Source organism: Halictus rubicundus, chromosome 3, assembly GCF_050948215.1.
Source record: "Halictus rubicundus isolate RS-2024b chromosome 3, iyHalRubi1_principal, whole genome shotgun sequence".
In the NCBI taxonomy this organism is placed as follows: domain Eukaryota; kingdom Metazoa; phylum Arthropoda; class Insecta; order Hymenoptera; family Halictidae; genus Halictus; species Halictus rubicundus.
In genome coordinates, this window is record NC_135151.1 from 6,659,782 (window position 1) to 6,683,736 (window position 23,955).

At 40.5% G+C, this 23,955-nt stretch overlaps 2 protein-coding genes across 14 annotated transcripts in view; one reads left to right on the forward strand and one right to left on the reverse strand.

The window, feature by feature from the left end:
- The first annotated feature begins 18 nt into the window (after window positions 1-18).
- Window positions 19-6,150, forward strand: LOC143352534 (protein YIPF1). Its single transcript, XM_076785118.1, has 4 exons — window positions 19-338; window positions 473-855; window positions 927-1,107; window positions 1,484-6,150. Exons 1-4 carry the CDS (start codon window positions 137-139, stop codon window positions 1,627-1,629), a joined length of 912 nt encoding a protein of 303 aa, XP_076641233.1. The 5' UTR covers window positions 19-136; the 3' UTR covers window positions 1,630-6,150.
- Window positions 6,151-8,392: 2,242 nt separating this feature from the next.
- The window catches only part of Hipk (Homeodomain interacting protein kinase), a 76,957-nt gene continuing 61,394 nt past the window's right edge, over window positions 8,393-23,955 (reverse strand). For 9 of the 13 annotated variants that reach the window (XM_076785100.1, XM_076785093.1, XM_076785096.1 and 6 more), the window contains one exon: window positions 8,393-23,564. In XM_076785100.1, the coding sequence (XP_076641215.1) occupies window positions 23,366-23,564 (199 nt within the window). In that variant the 3' untranslated portion in view covers window positions 8,393-23,365. The remainder of the gene's footprint in view (window positions 23,565-23,955) is intronic. The other 4 variants (XM_076785101.1, XM_076785097.1, XR_013081955.1 and 1 more) reach the window with 3 other exon arrangements.

Here is a 23,955-nt window from a genome sequence, read left to right on the forward strand (position 1 = left end):
ATGTCACAGCATGCAAATGACTTCTTGTCAGCGACCCAACCAGCGTGGTTGAATTCTGCAATTCGTAATTCATAAATACACGTCTACATAGTACTTGTCAAATAGACAGGGAAACGTTCGAAAAGAATAAACAACAATGGACAGAAGTCAGACGCAGCCGAGTGATTCACAGTTCATCTCCTTCCAAGATTTCCCCTCGATAAACCACGGAGTGACCGGCGATCAGGCGCAATTACATGTCCACACTTCTAGTCATCAAGGTTTCAATAACCTATCAAATGACACATCTGGTATGGGCATTATCGAGGACCTCCAGGGAATGCCGGATAAAACCGAAGGTTCTTATCTCTCTGATGTTATTTTCAACATTAAGCAACCGTCTCGTTCTCATCGTCACAATGTCTCTAAGTATCAGTTGTTTCTATCAATATTTGTACAAATCTTCAGCCATGTTTTCTTTTATTGTTTTTAGCCACATCACACAGCTTCTGGACAATAGAGTACTATCAAAAGTTCTTCAATGTCAGCACAAACGATGTTGTGGAGAGAATCAAACGGTCCATGGTACCGCATGGCAGTGAAAACTACTTGATATCTCATATAAGGCCCAATCCAGATCTGTACGGTCCCTTCTGGGTCTGTGTCACACTAGTATTTTCCATAGCTGTTAGCGGGAACATAGCTGACTACTTGCAGACTGCGAATTCCAGCAAATACCACTGGAAATACGATTTCCACATTGTGTCCCATGCTGCTACTTGTATATTTTTGTACGCGTGGTTGCTACCACTTGCGTTGTGGGGAGCATTAAAATGGACCACCAGTGCTAGGGACACCGACGAGGAATTAATTGAGGTTGGACATAGTTTTTTGTGATTTGGGATCTGTTTGCCTAATGATAGAACTAAAGTAAAAATTATTTTTAGGCATATGCAACCCCTGGGCTCCTGGAGATGCTCTGTTTGTACGGATATTCCCTGGCCATCTACATTCCTGTAGCTTTTCTATGGACAATACAGATTCAATGGTTACAGTGGAGTTTAGTCATTGTAGCGACCTTCCTTTCTGGCGGAGTCTTGCTCAGATCCCTGTTACCTGTTATTGCAGGTAAAACACAGAAATATTTATTTGCACTGTTTTGCGTGGAAACTGTGTCCTGGGCGAATTATTTTCCCAACATTTCACAAGCATTACAGTTAGGTTCATCAGGGGATTTGAAGACACTCTGATACTGATGAAGCTAGCTACAATGCTTGCAAAACGGGAAAATAGTTCCTCCAGAGCATAGCTTACACTCAAAAGCCTTAACAGTGAGAACTGTATAATGCCTGACCGTGAAAGCCTCAAATCTCTGAACAGAAATATTTATTCACACTGTACAGTAAACTAGAACCCTTTGCAAACAAGGATTCTTTAAAAAATTTTGTTCATTCTCCAAGAGTTAAAAGCTTTACCGGTTGACGGACTATCTACTGACTTTCAGGAAGGTATAGAGTGATCTACGTAGGTGTGATCCTAGGACTGCACATTTTGATAGCAGTGGGATTCAGATTGTACTTCTTCCACATGCCATCAAACAAGATTACTCCTCCAATAGAAATGGCCCCTGTAAGGAACATAACTAAATAAACATAAACAGAACTAAATATATCTTTGGAACAAGAAATAAACAAGGATAACTAATATTTTATGGAATTCGAGGCGTTGGTGTTTATTTGAAAAAAAAAACATCGTCTGCAGGACCCATTTATATGTACATATACCAGGATGTCTTAGTTAAATGGATCAACTAAGTATTTCATACATTTATTATTGTACAAAGAAACTTTTTTAGTCATTTGATAGTGTTTTGTATCAATAATCATCTTCTAAAGAAAAAGCCAGAAAGAAATAATTAGACTGTGTTATTTAATATAGCTTATTGCGTGTTAATCTTTAATTGTTAAGAGACTATTCAGCCACAGCTGGTAGTTGAAATATTAATATAAAAATCATGTACCTATGATAGATCCCGTATGTAACAAGAAATACAGGAAACCAGGAAAGTGCATGGTTGATTTATTTCCACAGCCCCCGCGTTTAGCGTAGGGACGCGTTTACACATCAACGCGACACACATATCAATTTACAATCGTACGAACCTCCATGTATACAGCGATCGTTAATTAGTATTCATAATACAATGGATAGTAATTGTTATTTAGTCGTCGTTAATTACAATCGTACGTACAGTTCATCAATATACTTTTTTGTTTTATTCCTCGTTACGATTAACCAATATGACAAAAGGCAACATTCACTTTGTAGTAGTATCATTACATTATTATCATCAATCTATCAATATATTATATTTATATATACCATGACAGTAGTAATTTTCTCGCCGTTCAACATTATATTATATCATATACGTGTATATATATATACGTATAAATATATATATATATATATTTACAAAGAATACGACATTATACAATATAACGTCTTGGCGAATGTAAACGTTGAGTTGATTAATCCAAGATCTGAGTAGGCGCCGGTACCCGAGAGTAAACGAGTGCTTTACAAGGTGTGTAATATTACATCTGCTAAGAAAGGATCAATTGTGTCACGGCCTCGCCGTCCGGAACTAATTGCAAATTGCTTTCTTTTCGTATCGAAAAGTGAAGAAAGCGACTCGCGAGAGGTAACATCGGTAAAAGTTAGCAAACACTTTGTCTACGAAGTCTTCCGGATGTTTCGAGCCTTGTCGACGTGAGCTTCGCGGTTACAAAGTTCGAGAGGGTCGAAGAAAACTCGATTTTACCTCTTACAGCTTGCATCGTTCCCAATTGAACAGTTTACATAATTACCAAATTCAATTTTAACTGTGGACAAAATTTTTCTGGACTAAGAAATCCAATGTGAACAAAATGGCGAAGGTCTGGTGGTCACTGATTTATCAATAAAAATTTTATTTCATAGTAAAGATAGTCAACAGATACTCAGAACATCTACCCATAACTGTACCTATTAAGCACAGATTGCTATTGTTCCGTGGACAGTAGAATTGCTTGATTAGTTTGCGTTCAATTGTCAATGATAATTGATGCAAGCTGTGGAGCAGTGTCGAGAGATTCGAACATGGTCCGGCGAGCGTTTCGACAATGAACGAAATCGGCCGGAAGCGCCACTAATTTTTTTAATTAATTGGCCTAGCGCTCACAACGACTTGGTCCAACTTGTGTACACAAGATATTTATACAGTCACGAGATTGCGAATAGGCAGGAGCAATAACGAGTGACGTAAATCTACGACAGTCTACGGCGTTTACTTTTTGCTCATCTTTATCTGTTTTTCTTGGCTTTCTTTCTTTTGTTTGCATCGGTAGTCTTGATTCTCTCAGCATGTACACGCGAGCCAGCTATACGGAACAATTGTTGACAGAGTTGGGTCGGTGGAGTGATAATTGAATTGTTGATTAGGCTCGAAACCGTTCTGTACATATCGCTCATAATCTGTGGTGTTGTCTACAGTTCAAAAACGTCTGGTTACTCGTTAGTTTCATAATTTAGAAAATGGGCGAAAGACATCAAATTATAGTCTTCGTAGTCTGATTCAATGCAGTATATCTATTTTAATTTTTATCGTTTCCGCTTGAAACAAACCGAAATCATCGTTCATCGAACTGTAGACTGAGTTAATGATTCGAAGCGAAGCTTTACGATTTATCAATATTATATAAATATTAACTCAAATTGTAAGTAAATATATTCAAATATTAGCTGAAGCTTCGCCAAATTTTGCCAGTTTTTCTTTGTATATTAATTATAATTGGCACCGTTTTAACTAAACAAACCTGAATCATTGTCCCTCGAATATTCAGACAAGTAACACAAGTATTAACAGTACAGTATTAACTCAAGTTCTAAGTAAAAATATTTTGAAATTGTGAAAGGACAAGAACACTATAGAATTTTTAACATTCTTTCGAACGGTAGTGCATCTTCGGTCGCTATATACATGCAATTAGTCACGAATATCATACAATTATCGTCTCTAGATTTTTGAAAAGTCAGTCAACGGTCGAAAAAGTGTCTCGTTACACACCTAAATCTCTAGAACAGCTGAATCCGAGAATGAAGTGTTTTACAAACACGCACCACCTTTCGGCCTAATAAAATCGATTGCTCATATTAATTTGGGGTTGTTCTTTTGAAACCGTTTCATCCTCCACCGATCCAACAGTTTCTATGGACATTATGTACAATAAAACGTGTCGCCGGGCATAGCTATCGTCGCTATCATCGCATGATGATACATCCTCCTCTTCCACTCTCACGTCGAGTGTGAACACACCGTTTACACAGAGACGCACGAATGGAAAATAATGTAACGTGCGTGGCTATTGCATGTCACACGTAGGATAATTAGTTAGTGTTTACCCTGGTTTTTATCGATCGTTACAAGTGTACATACATTTATACATACATATGTTTGTCTCGAGTAACAATGCTCGTTAACGTTATACCTCTTTATACAATCGTTGACTATCGTGTTCTACCGTGGTACGCGATATTACAATAATTCTTTGATTATTCAGTCGCATGCTTAGACAGTAGGTGACCTCTACGCCGATCACCGATGACGATCGATCGTTTCGCCGTCGACCATAGTTTCCCAACGCGGGGAACCAGGGGCCATTAAAACTTCCAATTACTTTTCATCTTCAATCCGATTTTGTGGAATTTTTTAAATTCGGCAATTTTTATTGTTATTTATGATGAAAAAATGGTTGGGAAACTATGATCGGATGAAATTATCGGAGAAATTCAAGCGGACAAGGATCTGCCTCTCGTTCGGTTCTGTTCGATTCACTATCGTTTTATTAATTATTGTTTCCCGGAAGCTTCGCGCGCTTCCACAAGTATTTAAATTTGAAACACTAGTTTCACTGGATAAAAAAAAGAAAACAATTCGATAGGATGTCTGCTTGAACTATCGCGGAATCGTCTCTATTTTTTTTTTTTTTTCGAATCGGCTATACCTGTGCTTCGCTATCCTAATTAATGAAATCCGCGTCCGTTAACACGTCGGCGAGGAACTACTCATTGTTGTACTATCTAGGTGAACGGTACTCCTCCGAGAAACGACGAACGTCTATATGGAAATGCAAGATTCTCATTCCGATGCTCTGATTCCTGTGGTTCTCCGCGAGTCCCTCTAGCAAGCTTTCATAGTAATCGTGATATGTCATACTACTGTCCGGAGGAACCGTGAAATACAACCGAGTTACAGTCAACGAGTTTGCTACTGTCAAGTTTTAGAAAGTATCGTATTTGTTTTCCGCTAGTGATATTCTTCATTAGGCGATAACACCTTCGACAGCTATTTTGAGCATAAATTAATCCGACAACGATACTGTACCAAACGACGACACACCGACTACTTTATTTATTACTACGGTAACCGAATCGGCTGCTTGGAAATGTTTCAAGGAGCATTGTAGATGCTCAAGCTCACTAATTTTAGGGTCACCTTCGAAGTAGTCGCGATTAACGCATTCGGAAGGACAACTGCATTAGAAAGATTACCCTGCAACGTCTATCTTATTGTATTCCATTCTTTGTTATTGAAAATATTGCAAGCAATTTTTACCAGAAATATGCGATAGTAACGTTCTCATAGACTCAACTAAATACAACAGACTTTGATCAAGCTTAAAATTTTCATTAGATTCCACTTTAAACTACTAGAAGCATTAACCAAAGTCTCCAATGACTTTCTAAATTCCATTTACTTTATTCCACTTCAACCTACTAGAAGTATTAATCGAACTATCCAGTGGCTTTTTTATATCCTATTTTCAACCTGTCCATAACAAAAAAAAAGAAAGGAAAATTTGCATTCCGAATGCGTCGAAAGATTGAAGCAAACGCGTTTCCGATTTTTCGAAATGAAAATCAGCCTGCCTCGAGTCTCAAAAATCGTCTCGACAATGGAAAAACTACTGAGAACTATGGTTCACCGTACAAGTCAGCGTTTCCTGCGATCTGTTTCAGTTACAACGACGCTAACAGATCTACATTATGGATTATGGTCGCAAAGGGCTCTCGGAACGCATCGTTTCAACCACACCGCGCTAAAAGCATGCCGGAGAAGAGTATTCGCACGGGGACTTGTTAAAAATGGCGCTCGAGGGTCTGTAAAAAGGGGACGTGATTTTCCGCTCCGTCTCGAACGCGTTTTTTTTTTTATTTGTTTGATTGCGTGGCTTAATTGATAACAGGTACGATAAATCACGCGCAGTTCCATTCTTCTCCAAAAGCTTTCACTTCCGGTCCTGCGCGCTTCGAACTCTCTCGAAACGAACCTGTTTCTCAGACGATACCGATCGTTCTTTGCTTGCGACACAGCGATTAATTGCGACAGAAATTAAAGAATGCGGTATGCGGCGCGTGATTATTAGACTGCGGATTTTATGCGTTCACAATAGAAATGGGTCGGTGCGGTTTAACACTAGAGAAAAATTTCAACGATTCGAGAATAAGGATATATGTACTATTTTCGACGTGTTAAAATTAGCCGAGGCAGAATTAAACGTGCATCTGGCAATCGATGCAGACAATTTTTATTTTGCACAAAGATCCGCAGTCCAGTGATTATCCCAGAGATCGATCACTGCATTATGTTTTTGAAAGAGATGAATATGTTGTCTTCTTAGACGACCCTACAAATTTTGGAGGTGATTTACAGTTTCCTTTTTGCAGAAAGATGTGTTTAGAAGAAAGATGTTGTATTCTTGGTTGGAACTGATAAAGTCTGGAGGTGATTCGAAGTTCTCTTTTTGTAGAAAGTTAGGGTGAAAAAATTTTGGAAATAAAGAGGATTTACGTTTTCTATGTATAGTCAAACTTGTTTTTGCGCGGTAGGTAGGGACCGCATAAAAGAAACCACACGAAAAAAATATTCAGACATTTCATAAATAGCTAGAACAAATAATTTTTTACAATATATTAAAGAAAATTTTTTTATGCGGTGGAGAGGGACCTCATAAGAAGAAGTCTCACTTAGAAAATATGTCAAAGATTTACGAAATAGCGAGAAAATGCTTTCCAAACAAAATAAATAATTAACTTACACGTGGAAACATTTAAAAAAAATTTAATTTCTCATTTTAAACATGGAGACATTTTCAAAATGCACGTAATTCAATACTACTCGTCGTTACAAGGGTGTTCTAATGCCAACACCGTTGGCATTCATATACCGCATAAAAAGGGACCGCACAAAAACAGGTTTGACTGTATATTGTCAGTTTTGGTTCGAGTTTGAGACAGTAGTAGTGAACTTGAGATCTTGTTCACTACCAGTGTCTGTTCTAGCTAGATTAATATAGAAATAGGTCGTTTTCCGTATTGTTGGTGTAGGAATATTTTTGTATGTTTGCAAGTAAGAGTGGAATTGATCATATTGCATAAACCTCCAAGTGCAATTTGGATTCAATTTTTGAGAGTCGTGGTTAATCAACTCTCTTTTTCGTTACAATTTGTGACCAAAATATAGCAAGGTTAGAAAAATGTCTTTCTGAAAATTAAACGAGGATCAGCAGCGCATCAGAAATTTTGGAAATGAAGTCCATAATATTTGAATTCGAGTTGGGACACTTGTTACAGCCCTGGACAATCCCAATGCCAAGTGGGTAATATTTTTGAATTTTCTGAGACGCTGAAAATGTTATAATACACAATTTTTTGTTGGGGTTTATGATTCTGTTGATAGTTTTAAGCATGCGTACGGTAGGAGAAAGACTCGTGGAGCGAGAAGTATCCCGAGGTATAGTGATTATAGTGAATGATGCGACAGGCGTTGACCGGATGTACAGTGGATCGCAAAAGCTTCCGACCAGATAGTTCTTCACTTTGTATTTCCGAAAGGATGTGCAATGTTCATCGAGGGCACACAAGATAGCAACAATACTCGTTGCATTTAACTCACAGTATCGAAGTAGCAATTATACTATCTATTTAGTATTAGTTATAGTATTAAAATTTACTGGTTTGTACAGCCTCATAATGCAGGACTGCATTTATGCAGATTGCAAGGCGATTTCTAGTAAAACATGTGCCCCCAGAAATAAAATTCAATAACTACCCCGAAGGAATCGTTATAATTTCAATAATTCTACGGTTAAAAATTATTCGAGCCACTAATTTCGAGTAGCGTCGCGTTTCTAACGTTAAAATTTGATTAGAATTAACAGCAGAAAATAATCGTGACAAACTTACGTAATCCGGAGCTTTTGCGTTCCACTATGTAATGGAAATGGGACGCGCGTGGTGTTTGTTTGCTCGAGAAGCAGCGCAAATGAAGGAGAAACGCAATGATAAAGAATGGATCCGTAACACAGCGAACTCAGTTCAAAAAGTGTCCGAGCGAGTAACACGGACATCTGCATTTATTAACCATTTAAAACACAGTGAGACGCCTGTATCGCTGCGTGTACCTCTCTCTCCCTCACACTTTCTCTCTCTCACTCACTCTCCCTCTCGCTCGCTTTCTCTCTCTCTCTCTCGCGCGCGCTCTTTCTCTCTCTCCCTCTCTCTCTCTCTCTCTCTCTCTCTCTCTCTCTCTCTCTCTCTCTCTCTCTCTCTCTCTCTGTCGCTCCGTAGCAAAATGTTTTTATTTTCGCATTCGTACTTTTCATATCGGTATTTTTTTCTGTTTTTTCTCTCTCTCTTTATTTCTTCTTTTTTCCCCTCGTACTCGATCTTTCAGGTTTTTCTTTTGCATATAGTAATATCTCAAATACACTTATACGCGGCTTCGAAGAGGCGTCGAGGCTCTCCGACGATCACCTTAAGCATTAGTCTTTAGTGTTTGATTATTATACTACAGTAATATACAGAAAATCGTGGTTCTTAACGCCGGCGGTCCCGCTCGTCCATCGAGAACCGGCCTCGGTGCGATTTCTATCTCATTTTCGATTATAATTATCGTTCGCCGATCCTCGACTTCCGGTGGCCGAGGCCGCCACGCTGGACGAGCGGAGTCCGGGGCTATCAGTTAATATTCAATAATTACAATACACTAAATATAATCGGCCCGTGTATATTAAAATATAAATATCAAATAGACTTCTTGCCCCCAAGGATATATGCACCATCTAAATGCGGGTGCGCGACTTAAAAATTCAGAGACGTTTCGTTTAAGTAAGTCGTCACCGATTAGTTGTAAGACCCCTGTTGTCGGAAGAACGCACAGCTCGGTGCTACCGAAACGATGCGCGAACATTTCGTCGATTTTTCCTGATTTTTCATCTCGTGTTGTTTTGTCCCTTTTTATTGTTTGTAAAAGAGGAGAGGATCGTCTGCGGTAGCCGCGAGCTGCGCCGCGATGAGATTAGAATTTTTTGGTTACCTAGACGATTACGTGTTCCGTGTGTTTTCTAGTTGACGAGGATCCTTTCGCTTGGGACACTCGGTAGATTGTTATTCTGTTGGGTCAAAGACAGTTGGTTGCTCGGGGGGACACTTAATTTACTGATACAATTTCAAGATTTTTTCATTTTGAGTACAGTAGTTGAGTACAGTTTTCCTACAGTAGTGAGTGACTGAAAATTATATTTTTAATTAGTTGTTTAGAATATCCTCGTCTATTATCTTGTTTTCAATGACGAATTCGAGTGTAATTTTGTTCTAGTATACAAGAAAATGGTTATTCGCGCTTCAAGTCATTGTTTTAAGTGTACAGATAAACTAGAGGATTTTTTAATCAATTTTGAATTGCTCTTGGTAAGATAAAATTATGTTAGGCATGGTTTGTATCGGAGTGGTCTCGAGGAAACAACTGAATTTGATTGAGCTATGCTGCAAGTGTATATGCTACTGGTTCGTCTGACATTTGTTTATAGGAACAATTTTTAGTATATTGTGTTTGTTGGATTGTTAAATCCTGTATACACTTTGAAAAAAACATTTTCAATCTGTACCGCCTCTGAACAGAACATTCGAAAGCTCAGGCAAACCTTAAAAACTAAAAATACAATAAAGGATAAAGATCCTCTTCAAAGGATGAGAATCCAATTTACTCCAAAATTAGAACTAAAGAAAGATCTCGAGATAAAATCTTCTAAACATTAAATTTGTCATACTCGGCAGATTGACTGCCAGATCGATAGTCATAAAAAGTCCACAAAACTAAAGCAATATATATCATGGAACTCTAATTCATAATACAATTTCCTAAAACCCCAAGAACCCTAACCAAAATTGCATTAGTCAACGTTTCCCCAAAAACATTAATTTTTAACTCTAAACGAAAATATTATCTTACGTTTACTATTAATGCTGCAATCTTAAACTAATCTTAACTGTCCAAAAAATTGAAGTAACTCTCAGCTATCCCACTATGTTTCTAATACCGCAAAGCACTATTAATCGCTATTGAACAATTTCATAAGAATCAACATTAAAAATTAATCTAAATAAAACAAGCTTCCAAACAAGCTTGTCCACTAATCCTGCATCTAAGTGTATATAACTTTCAACAATACTAATTTCGAACTCTGAATAAAAAGATCACCACGTAAATAAATTGATCCACAAAAGATTAATCTAAATAGTCTAAGCTTGCAAAGTTTGTTCATTCGTCAATCATGTTGCATCAAAGTGTACACAGACATCAACAACACAGAATCTCAACACGTTGACCGTCGTTCAGTGAGAAACTAATTTCGAAGCTAACACTGTTCTCTTGGTTTAATACGAGCCAAGTTATGTACAACAAGGGTTGATAGTAATCCCATCAAAGTGACTAATATAATATTGTTGCCTTATAAAAATTACAAAATGAAATTCATTTCAATCTTGCGCAATTTTTAATATAGCAGGGCCTTCAACGAAGAAACGTAATCTAATCACCCTTGAAAACATCTGCACAATTTCAACAATCGCAAACTAAATAATCAGACGTCAGTTGCTTCTTGACCAATGATTCACTGTCAATAAACATGTAGCTGCGTAGAAGCGTCCACAGTAGTCAACGTGTCGAAACTCTTACAAATCTATCGGGTGTCCAAAGTGAAAGGGCTCCGAGGGCTGTTGCGTGGACCGAGATGCGAGCCATGGTGCATCGATTGTATTTCATCGCGTGGACCAATAAGTGCTGGATTGATTAGGGTGACGCGTGGTCGGTCGCGATACGATTTAAGCCTAAGTACTTTTGATTTGTCTCTGGTTAATTGATTCGCGGCGAGGATCTCGCGACACGCATCTCGTCGACGGCTGCGCCCGCCCCCGCACCGCATTCCGTTCCGTTTTATTGTCGGATACAAAAGAAGCCAAACACACACGACGGGGCCCGAGGCATCGGTCGACGCAACGCCGGAAACGCCGACGACTTCCGGTCTCTCCAATTTTCATTCCCCTTTTTTTCCACGCTTTTCCCCCCATCGGTCTCTCTCAGTGTACATCTCTCGTTTTCTCCTGTTCCCCCTTCCCCCAACAATTTTTCTGTTTTGAAACGCCGGTGCCGAAAAATCGTGTCCAAAAATCGGTTCTTTAAACCGTGACGTTCGACGACGACATCCCCGGACGTTGCGTGCGCGAACTATTTCCGGGACCAAACTAAACCTACGCTTTGTACTCTGGTCGGCCCCTGAAATAATTCGTCGCACGCGCCTCAGCAATCCGGTACTCTTCCGTTTCTTCTCCTTCTCTCGTTAATTACATAATGTTCCGTATATGTATATATATATATATATATATATTCATATTTATAGATATAGATATATTCATATTTATATCCATATACATGTATACGAGATGGTGTTCAAGGAGACCGTCGGCGATCAAGGCAAGAAAAATTGATAGGCTGCGGATGTCCACGCGTAATCGTGATCTCATGCATCAGTCATGAACAATAGTAGTTAGTTACACACCAATTTATCGGATGTACACATAAATAATCATATAATTTAAACGAAATTAAGGCAACATTTTTTACTGAAATATTTGCCGTTGCTTTCTACGACTCCAAATCACCTTTTCCAGGTGGGAAATGAGTTTTATCTAAGCAAGTTAGGTAAAATTCATTTTTGTGTTTCTTACAAAAATCTGAGTTATTTATCTGTACGTGTGGTATATAAGTTTATTGTTAACCCTCGTGCACTGTCCAGAAAATTGGGACATTTATATTGTGAGAATTGAGATGTTGATATCAACCCTTTGTGTTCCAATGTGGAAAAAAGACTCGACATTAACGTTTGCCCCAATAGTTAATTATCTGACTAATTTGCAGTACGTTCACCAATAATGCCAAAGTTACATGGTACAACAGTTGTATTATTTTTCTGAGTAGGCTGTTTTGAATGGGTGAACAGAGTTACTTATGAAATACAATGTTCTGGCATATTCTAAAACAGAAGACCGTTGAGAAGGGTTGAATCAATTGACGCATCTCAGCGAGAACGATCAGAATGAAAAGCAACGATGGGCTTGTGAACAGTGCTGCAGGATCAATTATTTAAATAAATTCAAAATGTAGCATCCTTAAATTCTTAAATTCTTTTGATGGTTCTACTATTTCGCATTGAGTTTCTGTTGTGTTTAAATTGTTTCGCGATTTTTGCAATAAGCGCACAGAATCCGCAGCCTAGGAACGACTATTGGAACGCCGGAAACGAGTCCGTCCGATCGAAACAAGTCCAGAACCGATCCCGGATGGATCGTCGGTATAAGGCACGCTCTACTAGTAAACAAATCGATCGACTAGTACGATTTAATCGCAGGCCGTTTACGAGAATTTTGGAAATCAACTGTAAAAGAATCGCGCGAGGTGAAAGATCGTATACAAACGAAATTTGTTCAGCAACGACGTCGCTCGTGATTCGGATGTCATTGAACACCATCATCGACCCCGCGACTGTGCGCCTCGCGTGCATAACATGATTGCACGACCGGCGAAGGACAATCGGCGCAGCCTGAGAGCCTTTAATACTTTGTGAGACAGACTTCTTCTGCGAAAGCTTAAAAAACATTTTTTCGTTTTTCCATTCACCTCCCGTGTTTTTACTTTTGCTTATTTTTTTTTTTTTTTGTTCTTTTTGTTCTTGTCCTCTGCAGCTTCTTACTCAGTTTTCTATACACTAAATACCGCCCTTTTTTTTAGAAACTTCACTTTACTCGCGTCGTTCGCCATAATGGCGGACGATCGGGGTTAACTATAGTGTTCGCTAGATGCGTGGTCGTACGAAGTTGGCCGCTCTTTTTCGAGCTCGACGAGCCCCCGGACCTTCAGAATTGACTTTTTCACAGAAAAAATACGTCGAACAGTCGACTCTGCTTTCTGACGCGTTGCTGGATCGATGGCGGTTGAGCCGAGACTCCGAAATTTAAAGCTTTAGTCCGAGGAAATTGGAAAATGAGTGGTTTCTAATTAGCTAGGATTCACTGCTGCCCAATAATTCTGAAGTTTGTGTTTTCATCAATTTTCTTTTGACTCGAACTTGATATTTTTACAACGAGCCAGCTGAGTTTTCAATTTTGATCTACAAATTATTAGTTAAGGAAAAATGCTTCTATTTCCATTCGTTCACAGTGTACGTTGAATTGAATGTTTCCAATTTCCTTCCGTATTCTATTGTTTCAATTTTCGTAATTATGTACCATTTAAAATCGCAGTGACGTTCACATCTTTTTCATTTTACAGGAATCGTAAAAGATTCTCGGTTTAATCATTTTTCACTGCTCCAATGAAACTTTAAGGAAATTTTGTTTCTTTCTTACGGGAAAACGAATTTCCGCGCAGAAATCGTCAGCCGAGTTATTGGAGAATAAGGGATGATACTGAGAAACGTAAATAATTCTGTTTATAATTGTCGGACCAATTAAAATCGGAGTCTCTCAAGCATCGTGTACAGTTCGTTAGGCTTCGATTCGACAAAGAAGCACCGAAGCGCCGTCGAACTCGAATCAGAGCGGCGTTTATAATTTATACATTTATACAGCTGTGTCCGTACGTATAACTGGATAAAGAAGTTTGGCAAACAGTATATTTAATCGACGGCACGAACGACTTATCCACTCGACGTGTGTCATGTGTATTGTGGTCTGTGTGTTGGTGTGTATGGGCATGTATGACACATGTCTCTCTGTGTGTGTGTACGCGTGTAATTATTATACATATCGATAGTAATATATACCGGTAAGGCAATGCTACGAAAATTCTTCGCAGAAAGACATTCGGGAACCGAGTAAAATAAAAGAGAAACCGAATTTTCCGAAATTCAACCCTTACGAATTTCATCTCAAGTTTTTCGAGCTTTTCAGAGGTCAGAAACGAATGTCTTCGAAGAAGAATAACACGAATCACTGTCGTCGTGGAGGATCGAATGATTTCCGAATCGTAGCGAAAGAGAATCGGTAAAAGAATCGAAAATCGAAAGGATTTGTTTGAACCACCCCCGCACGACGTCGACGCGAAACAATAAGGATTTCCTCGGCCGCAACGTTTGTTAGAACGGTTATTAGTAATAATAGTATAAATGGCGCTACTACTATCATAGTATAATGAAAATACACAAAAGACGAACATTCATTAATATCGTACAAATATATAGTATAGCCGTACAGCGAGTAGTTTACCAGTTACAGCAAGTTCGGCTTATCGGTAGAATCGTACAAACTTCTAAATTACGAGGAGTTTCTTTTTTGTTTCTTGTTGGATAGACCTGCGAGTTAACTTCGTATTATTATATCTCTATCTTACAGTTTCCACCAGGCTGTCTAGAGTCTCTGTTCTCGATTGACAGTGTTCGAAGAGAAGCGCGCGTAGCCTAGCGACAAAATTCGACGTTTATTTTGGTTCGCGTTTTCACGCCGTAAAAAAAAAAGATTTTCCCTACGAAATCCCCACGAACTCGAACTCGAACTCGTACTCGAACTCGAACGAACGAACGAACGAACGGCGAAGAAGGAACATATTCTTTAGAAAAATTCTCTCTGTCCGATCGAAAGCGATTGGTATCCGTTCTCGACGATAGGCGTGTCAAAAGCAAAGAGAAGATGAAAAACAACGTCTGGCAAGCGTCGCGAAGTAGAACAAGAAAGCAATAAGAGGAAGGAAGAGAACGGAAAAACACCGATAACCGTGGTCGGAAGAGAAACCGTTGAACGTTGAAAAACACCAAATTTCAATTCTACGATCCTTCCTTCAACGAGGAGAAACTAATTCTACAACGCCGAGGCTGGTTCTCTAATTACCGATCTAAAAAATCCGTCACCCATAAAGATGAAAAATCGATTAACGATCAACAACGTCTAAGCGGTGGATGCGCGTGTTACGTAAAACGATGGAGCCTTATCGTGTGTCTGTATGTCTCCCTCTGTGTGTGTGTGTGTGTGTGTGTGTGTGTGTGTGTGTGTGCCTGTGTGTCTGTGTACGATTGTTACACAACTTTTTTTGTCTTCGTTTTTCTAGTTTACAATGAGTTCACCCCCGTCCCCCGTTATTCGTTAACTCCTAAAATCGTTTAATAAATCGCTTAACCATTAGAGCATTATGCACAAGTCGACCGAGAACGTATGTATAATACAAGTACCACCGTATTTTAATATTAAACCTGCGACATTACCGTTAAGTGTAATAGTGAACATTAAGAACATCGAAGAACAGTCAGATAGGTGTGAATCGTCGATTCTAGCCTAAAGTTTCTCATTTCTTTTTACCCGCGCGATCTATCGTTCACGAGCTTGCTTCCCCTAATCGGACTTCATTTACGGTCTCCTCTCCTTCGTTTCTTTTCGTTTTCGATATTCCGTGTGTGTTGTTTTATTTTATCGTATTCTTTTTTTTTTGTCTTCTCTATGTACACACAACCGAGGAAGAAAATCGCGATCGACGATCTCGCGCGATCCACGGATCGACGGATCGCTCTCGCGGCCGCGAGAATCTTCGGAGAAACGGAAAAACAAACGGAAGAGACGAAAAATGGCGGCAGGTAAAACGCGAACTCTGAATTAATCCTACGTGAGCAAAGTTCTACACGATTAAATACAATTCTTTCTCTCCCTCTCTCACTCTCTCTCTCTCTCTCTCTCTCTCTCTCTCTCTTTCTCTCTTTCTCTCTCTCCTTTTCGGATCGCGCTCAGGATCTCGATCCCCGATCTCTGGATCCGACTCGTTCTTATTCCTGTTTATTTATTTTTTCGTTTCTGTTCTCACGCGGGCTATTTTCTAGTAAATGTGGTCCGATCGTGATGAGCAATTCCGACGATTTGAAAGGACGAAGAGAACGCAAGAAGACAGACAGTGTTGTTACCATACGTTTTTTCCTCAAAAAACTCACAGAGCACGATACAATATCAATTCTCTAGTAGTAACTCCAAAAATATGTTATTCTCTCCCTATTATATTTATAACTAAATTATCTAATCCTCGCAAAAATGTGTCAGTTACTTTGTTTACAGTTGATAATAGAGTGGTTCCGCACGAACTACCCCCGAACGATCATAATCCTACGATCCAACCGAGAAACACGATCCCCGTGGATGTCCCTTTGATTCGTTTTATTTTTTCCTTTTTCTCTCTCACGTCTATCTCTTTCTCTCTTTATTTCTTTCTTTCTCTCTTGTTTTTCGTTTCTGGCCATTCGGACGCGAGCAGACGCGCCTGAAAACTTTAAACAACCGTTCGTCGAACGTTTTTCGTTTCGTGACTCGGGGTACGCGCGCCAGAGAAATTCGCGTCAGCCTTTTTCTGGTTCCTTTCATACCCTCTGAGACATTCTGCGCATGATCTTCCATCGATATTCGTGTTCGAACCCCCGGTCAAATCGAAGTATGTATACGTAGCGTGTATCTTCTCGCGCGCGCGCACCCTGACTAATCGTTAGAGATTCCACGCTAAATAAATTCGCTATTGGACACAATCTCATTATAACATTTTAGGCACTACACCTAGACTAATAAATCACTCCGCTGAAAAACCCCCCTCCCTCGCCCTGATGCGATAAGAAAACGTATGTACAAATTTAAAAACGATTAAAATAATTCTATCCCTAGAGCTCTCAGTGTGTACGTGTGCCTGTGTGTCTGTACGCGTGCACGAATGTTCGCGCGGATCGCTCGCGATTTTCCCACGTGTGAAAAATATATCACTCGTTCGATCAATCGTCGATCATCGATATTCGTTATTTTAATTGCACGCGAAGCCAGGACCTATCGCAAACAGTCTCTAATCTACACACGAGTTTGCAAAATGGATAATTAGGTGGACATTAAGATTATCTCGACACTAAATTCGACATTAAGATTCTCCCGATAGAAGAATCAAAGTATTGATCGTATAGATCGATCGGTTGAATCGACGAGTAATATTGTTCATTAGCAGGCGACGTGTTGCGCTAATTATGCGAACGGATCCGCGAAACGTACACGCTCGGTCATCTTGAAAAGCCTGACCAAAAACAACGCCGCGCAGATATTGACACTATACAATAATTAATAAAATATCACAACTAGAACCATCGATACAGTATACGGTATACTTGCGTTTCATATTTTTGTTTTTACATAATTTCTTCTCCCGTACGTATATATATGTATATATACATATATATATCTATATAGTTGTATAGCTTCTACGGTTTCTTTAATTACATACTCTCTCTCTCTCTCTTTCTACCATACATACACTCACTCTTCTCTCTTTCTCTCTCACACTTTCTCTCTCTCTCTCTCTCTCTCTCTCTCTCTCTCTCTCTCTCTCTCGTTCAGCAACGCGCTTACTCCTACGATCCCGTACAGAGGACGATGCGTGTTAAAAAGTAACAAATGACTGCGCCGTGCGTGACTGACGAGCTTGTACTGACTGACGAACTATACCTAAGGGAACCTAACACACTGTCATAGGACCTGCTAACACCGGAACCACCGGCTATTGACAACAATTAACTTTTATCACCTCGTAGAGGCAACAGGACTTTATTTTTCTCAGTTTCACTCTGTACTCCCAATATTTTTGCTTATACTATACCTACTGGCAATTTGATAGTCATCAGAATGAAAGATGAAGGGTTTCTCAATTTTTCTCAATTCCCATCAACTAGAGATGACGAATTAATCCATTGAGTGTCATTCACTGCAGATTCAATCATCGAATGCAATAAAATGTGATACTTGATACTAGACTTATGGGGCACTAAAAGTGAATATTTTACTGTATTTCATAAACAGAGCAAGAATGTGTCTATCCAAATTTTTAATCGCTTTTTAAGGAAATAAATTTGTTGAATAATTGGATGCATCTTTACAATCTCAATAATCGTAAATTAAAAATATTAGAATTCAGTTCTATCGTCACTGGACTCCGGATTTTATGCTTCTTTGACAAAAACGTGTAGATGCAGTTTGAAAAAACAGGAAGATTAAAAAAACTTTTAAATATGGACGTATTATTTCGAAGTTGCTGAAGTGATTAGAGAAAAAAGGAAATTTCTTTTACAACGTCCACGATCTCATTAATTACAGCAAGATAGTAAAATTATGTATACGTTGTTATTTAAAATCTTAGTACACGATCATCAAAGAGTCCCGAACTTTATGGAACAGTTCCAATCCGTTACAAATGAGGTACGTTTGATAAAACATTTTAACAATGAAGACTCTTCGAAACAAAACGGTGGTAGCAAACCCGTCAAGAAGTTCCAGGTAAAGTGTTGCTCTCAGCATTGAAAGAAATCACTATCCCCGGTGGTTCCAGCATCGAATAGTATTGACACGCATCTAGTGCTAGCTGGAAGTTGCTGTCCAGTGAAACGAGAACTAAAGTGTAGAAGACATCTACAGGACCTATCCTCATCGAATACTTTGCGACACGAGGGCGTCACACCCCCATTAGATAACATGTATATCGTACAACAAACGTAAAAAGTAATCTACTCGACCGCTAGTCTTAGGGTAAACCGTGTTCGCAGAGTCCTCCCGCCGCGTCGTCAGTCAAAACTTGCTCTTTGGATGAGAACGAGAAAACCTGACTGAGAAATGGGGTTCGCCTACGTCTACCTACTGACACGTGTGACGCCTGTACAACACATCTTCGTGTAGCACAGGCCTTCTCGAATAGATGAATCGAGTGTTAGAGAAATGACTATGTGTACGACTGTGATGCGTCTACACCGTGTAAGAATGCTCTCTCGTGTGTATGTCTCTCTGTGAAAACGTGTTCTCCGTTTGTGCATGCATCGCGATTCGGAACGAAAAAAAAAAAAAAAACAAAAACGAACTCTGTACATACACCCGCGCGTATATATACATATATATTATATCACTATTCGCTATCTATTAACAACGGTTACCGTTTACGGTAGTAGAATGTGTGAAATCTAAGGATATGACTTTTTCCCGCCCGACGGGCGAGAACAGAAGGTAGCTTCTCCTACGCGAGTACAACCCCTACGATCCTATATGGAAGCATACATACATATATATACACATGTAGGCGCGCTACGCGCTCGTGTCCGTGTCGATTGCACACTGTTCTCCTCAGAAACTCACTTGGAGTATCATCCGGTCACGAAGTAGCTGCTAATTCCACTTGCAACGCAGATTTTACCCCAATTTACCCCGATTCGGGGGTAGCAAAAGTATTGCACTCTCGATTGAGTTTGCAAATAACTCACCAACAGCTGCAGAAACTAACTATAGCGATTTGCGAGCTATTTGCGAGTAACAGAAGTATTGCACACCCAGTTTAGCTTACAAATAGCTCTCCAACAGCTGCAGGAACTAGCTACAGTTACTTTCGAGCTATTTGCAAGTAGTAGAAGTATTGCATTCCCGATTTGAGAGTAGCAGAAGCGTTGCACCCCCTACTTGGGGTAGCAGAAGAATTGCACCTCCAATGTTGCCTGAAAATATCTAATCAAAAGCTTACGGAAGCTAGCTAGAGCCATTTTTGAGCTCTTGGTGAAGAGTAGAAGTATTTTACCCTCACTGTAGCTCGCAAATAGCTCTTCAACAGCTGTAGAATAGGCTATGTTATTGTGTTCACAGTAACCTGCCCATAATCAGCTGAAGCGACCAATTGCTTTGTATTTTTAATATAAAAGTGGAGTGGACAGCTACGGTGACCCTGAGGACACCTCCAAGGTGTCTTTCGGCGGAGAACAAGCTGCAATCTTGTCCCGCGCACCCTGTAGTCGATCAAACGCGCAACACTCACGCTGATTGTAACTATTCCTCAACTTTTCCCCATCTCCCTTACAACTCCCGGACACGAGATGCCAGAGCCTCTCACCGCCCTTCGCCCACCCCCGCTTTTTTTTTGCAGTAAATATTAAACGTTAAGTATGATTACTCGTTAAACAGGCACATCGACTTGGTTACATGTACAGTAATTTGAAATCCGCGTTTGGACGCGCTGCGTGAATTTGTTCGTGACCCTAATCGTTTCTTTTTTTTCCTTTCCATGAACATCTACCGAAAGTTAGCGAATAATAGCAGCGACTTGGTGTAATGCTAAGTTATAAACGTTGAAAATTCTGCTCCGTTTCCTTTTTGTGATATTGGTAACGTGTTTAAAAATTTCACTCCATCATCCACTATCTTCTTGCTCTCATACTTTCTATCTATCTTTCTTTCTTTTTTTCCATTCGCTCACGCTCTCGCACTACGTGTAAAATACTTCTAGTTAAACTCTGGACATGGATCACTCTAATCAACATACCGCAGCTAACTACCCCGTTTACGTTTATCATACAGCTATGTATATAAAATAATTAGCAAAACAATGCCTAAGCGTCATTCCATTAAAAACCACGACATACGCGTCAGCGGCACGCGGAGAAAAAGAAAAATCATCCCCCTCTCTCCCGTTAAGCTTTCCGCGACGCTCTTCTTCTCCCTCTCTCTCTCTCTCTCTCCCTCTCTCTCTCTCTCTCTCTCTTCTCTCTTCTGGATCCTCGTATCTTTGTTAGAAAACGCCGAGGAATGGTGCGTGCACGTCCACCCTTTGTTCTCTCTTCGAACGAACACACCGAAACGCAAGGAAGAGAGCCTATTCGTGGATATTCAACTATGTACAAAAATCGACGGTGCTTACGCGAGCGTCGTTCCTCTCCTTTTCGTTTCTTTGCGTGGAAAAGTGTGAGAAGGAAGAACATGATTCTCTACGAGGCGGGGGGAACGAAGGAAAAACAACAGAAGAAAAAACCGGCTGGGGTGAAAAATAGAAGAGAAGAGAAGTCGAATGTACACGCCGAGAGGAAAATTTGTGGTACCCGGTTTCTATCGGTGTGCGGTTCCCCCGTCGACGGAACCGACCAGTGCGACGATGACCGGGTCGGTCCGGATCCTGATCACGTTCATATTTGTGTTACACGTTTTGTGCAATGTACCGGACACGCGTACATTCTTCTGCAAGCAAACGAAACGAGAAAGGAAACGGAGGACGAAAAAACCTAGAAGAAGAAGAAGAAGAAAAAGATCAAACCCCCCTCCCCCCAAGGGTGAAACGCAACGTGGTACAAGGAAAAACAAAGGAGGACGATCAACTCATTCCCGAACGAGCCTAAACGAGCAGCCGGGAACGGGACACCCGCGTCCTCCCGCCCCCCGTTTCTCTATTATTAAGGACAGCCTAGGTCGCGATAAGAATTAATAATAATAATCATAGTAGCGGTAAATGATAGTCGTAATAGCAAGTGGTCGTCGATACGATCAGGCGACGAAGGCTGATTACGCGATTAAAATAAATAGTGAGGCTGCTGCGAGGAGGCACAGCGTTTGTCAAATACAAGTAACCGTGCGCGATTAACATCACCGTCGACTCCGAAAGAACGGACATCGAATCCCCACCCCTCCCCGAAATCAAAAAACATCGTGCGAGCAACCCCTGATCAAAGGCTACCCGATCGTTACAACAAATCGGTATTTAACACAGCTCCTTATGAATAAACCTAACGAGACATGAAACATCGAGTCACGTTTCAACGTGTCCTCGATGATACTGTCTCCCTCCCTCGCTCTGTGTCTTTGTGTTGTGTACCGTGTGTCTGCGGACCACCGACTTCCGGCGACTCGGGAGAACGTCCTGTATCGTCACCGGAAGTGGAGGAACGCTTAAAAAAATCATTCAAGCGTGTCGTCACGCTCGCGAACGAAGCTCTTTCAATCAAGATCATCGAGATCGCCGATCTAAAAGCGTTCGCCGGCGAGCATTAAAACCGATGAAGTGCATGATACGCGTCAGACATATCATAAAAGGAAATGCAAACTTATATCCTCCCCGTCACAACGTCGCAGGTCGATAAAAAAATAAAGGGAAACCAATCGAACGAACAAAGATACGCCCGCTGTTTCGTGCTAAAATAGAGCTCCGCTTTCGTCATGCTTAAACCGCGCATAGGACCCTCTCAAACCATATTCTCTTTGGCGCGGTGACATTCTCACTCTCTCTCATCGAACATTCGCGGAGTATGCAACACATTATGCTCTAGTTTACAAGTATGCGCCGTCTAAGCCGAACAAAATTGTACGTCGACACTACCGAAATAATACAAACGATACAAATGGTTCACTGAGGAAACAGCGTAGCGCCTCCGCGCTCATGCTCCCTTTCTTTCTTTCTCTCTCTCTTTCTCTCTCTCTCTCTCTCTCTAGCTCGCTTTCTCTCGATTTTATTCTCTTCTGACTCTCGTCCAACGCACAAGATCGAACGAAACGAGAAAGGCAGCCAGGAAACCGCAACTTGCGCGACAGAACATCGACGACAGCGTCGGAGCACGTTGTTGCCAGGCGATTCCCATTTTGTTTTTGACTCTTTCACTCCATCTTCGACGCCGTCGAAACTGTGTTGCAATCGCGATTCCACACGGGCAGTTCCGAAGGGGGCAATCGCTGCTTAGGACGGATTGTCAGAAAGTGAAATGTTGAAGAACGACCGTGTATCGCGCCGAGAGTTCAGTCAATCTTTTCTCCTCAGTTTACTTTTCTTCTTCTGTTTCTTTCTATTTTTTTTTTTTTTGTTTGTTACTTTCGGTTTTTCCCTTTGTCAAAGCCCTAACGGGTCAGCGAGTGTGCGAGTGCGTCATTGCGGTTTTCGTAGTCGACAGCAGCATCGTGAGAGGCCCCCTTCGTTCGTAGTAAAAAGATCGCGGGGATTCGAACGCGTAGGATCTATGGTGTGCTTTCTCTTTCCCGTTTCGTTCGATCCTCTTCTCGTTCTTCTTTAGCAACCCCTTGGAAATTCGAGCGAGGTCTCCTTCTTCTATCTTTTGCTTTTTCTCTTGATAGCTTTCTCTCTTTTCCTCTTTCGCTCTCTGTTTCTTTGCTTTTTCTCTCTTTCTTTCTCTCGTTTTCTAGCCTTGAGTTGCAACAGAGACAGAATTTACTCGGTGAACCACAAACCGGAAGGTTGATATTGATGTTTGGCCGGCGATAGCGGAGCCAATCCGTATACGGCCGTTGGCTGCATATGTGCAGGCAGTGGATGCGCTGCATGACTCGCGAGCAACGGTCTGGCCGAGCTGTGATGAGCTGGTGGTGGCAACGCTCGACTAGAATCATACAACGTTAATGGAGACGAGCTGGAAAAAACGGGATAATCAACGTTAGAAACTCTCCGTAAAGCTCTATAAAAAAAGGGAAATGAAACATTGTATAATTTGTTCTTTTTTTTTTTTTTGAGCTCGCTCTTCAACTCTCGAGTCAGAGGGTTCACTGGTCGCTCGTCGGTTCGAGAACAGACTCGCGGAAACGAGCAAAATTCGAAAATCGTTACAAAAATCTTGTCTCTTTAACACTTTCCCCTTAACCGCGTCATAGATGCAAAGACACAGCTGCTTTCAGTACGTTTTTTAAAAAATTTATTCTATTCATTTCGCATTAGAGAATGCCTCATATCGAAAACATGAATTTTATGGATTGCAAGCAATAAAAAATCTGGCACAGGTCAAAAAAGTGACCCAGCATAGGTTC

Bases quoted from the DNA above. Each gene is read 5' to 3' on its own strand.
- LOC143352534 (XM_076785118.1), top strand. From the start codon at position 137: ATGGACAGAAGTCAGACGCAGCCGAGTGATTCACAGTTCATCTCCTTC. The intron at 856-926 runs GTTGGACATAGT...AATTATTTTTAG, and splicing joins CCGACGAGGAATTAATTGAG to GCATATGCAACCCCTGGGCT. The intron at 1,108-1,483 runs GTAAAACACAGA...ACTGACTTTCAG, and splicing joins CCTGTTACCTGTTATTGCAG to GAAGGTATAGAGTGATCTAC.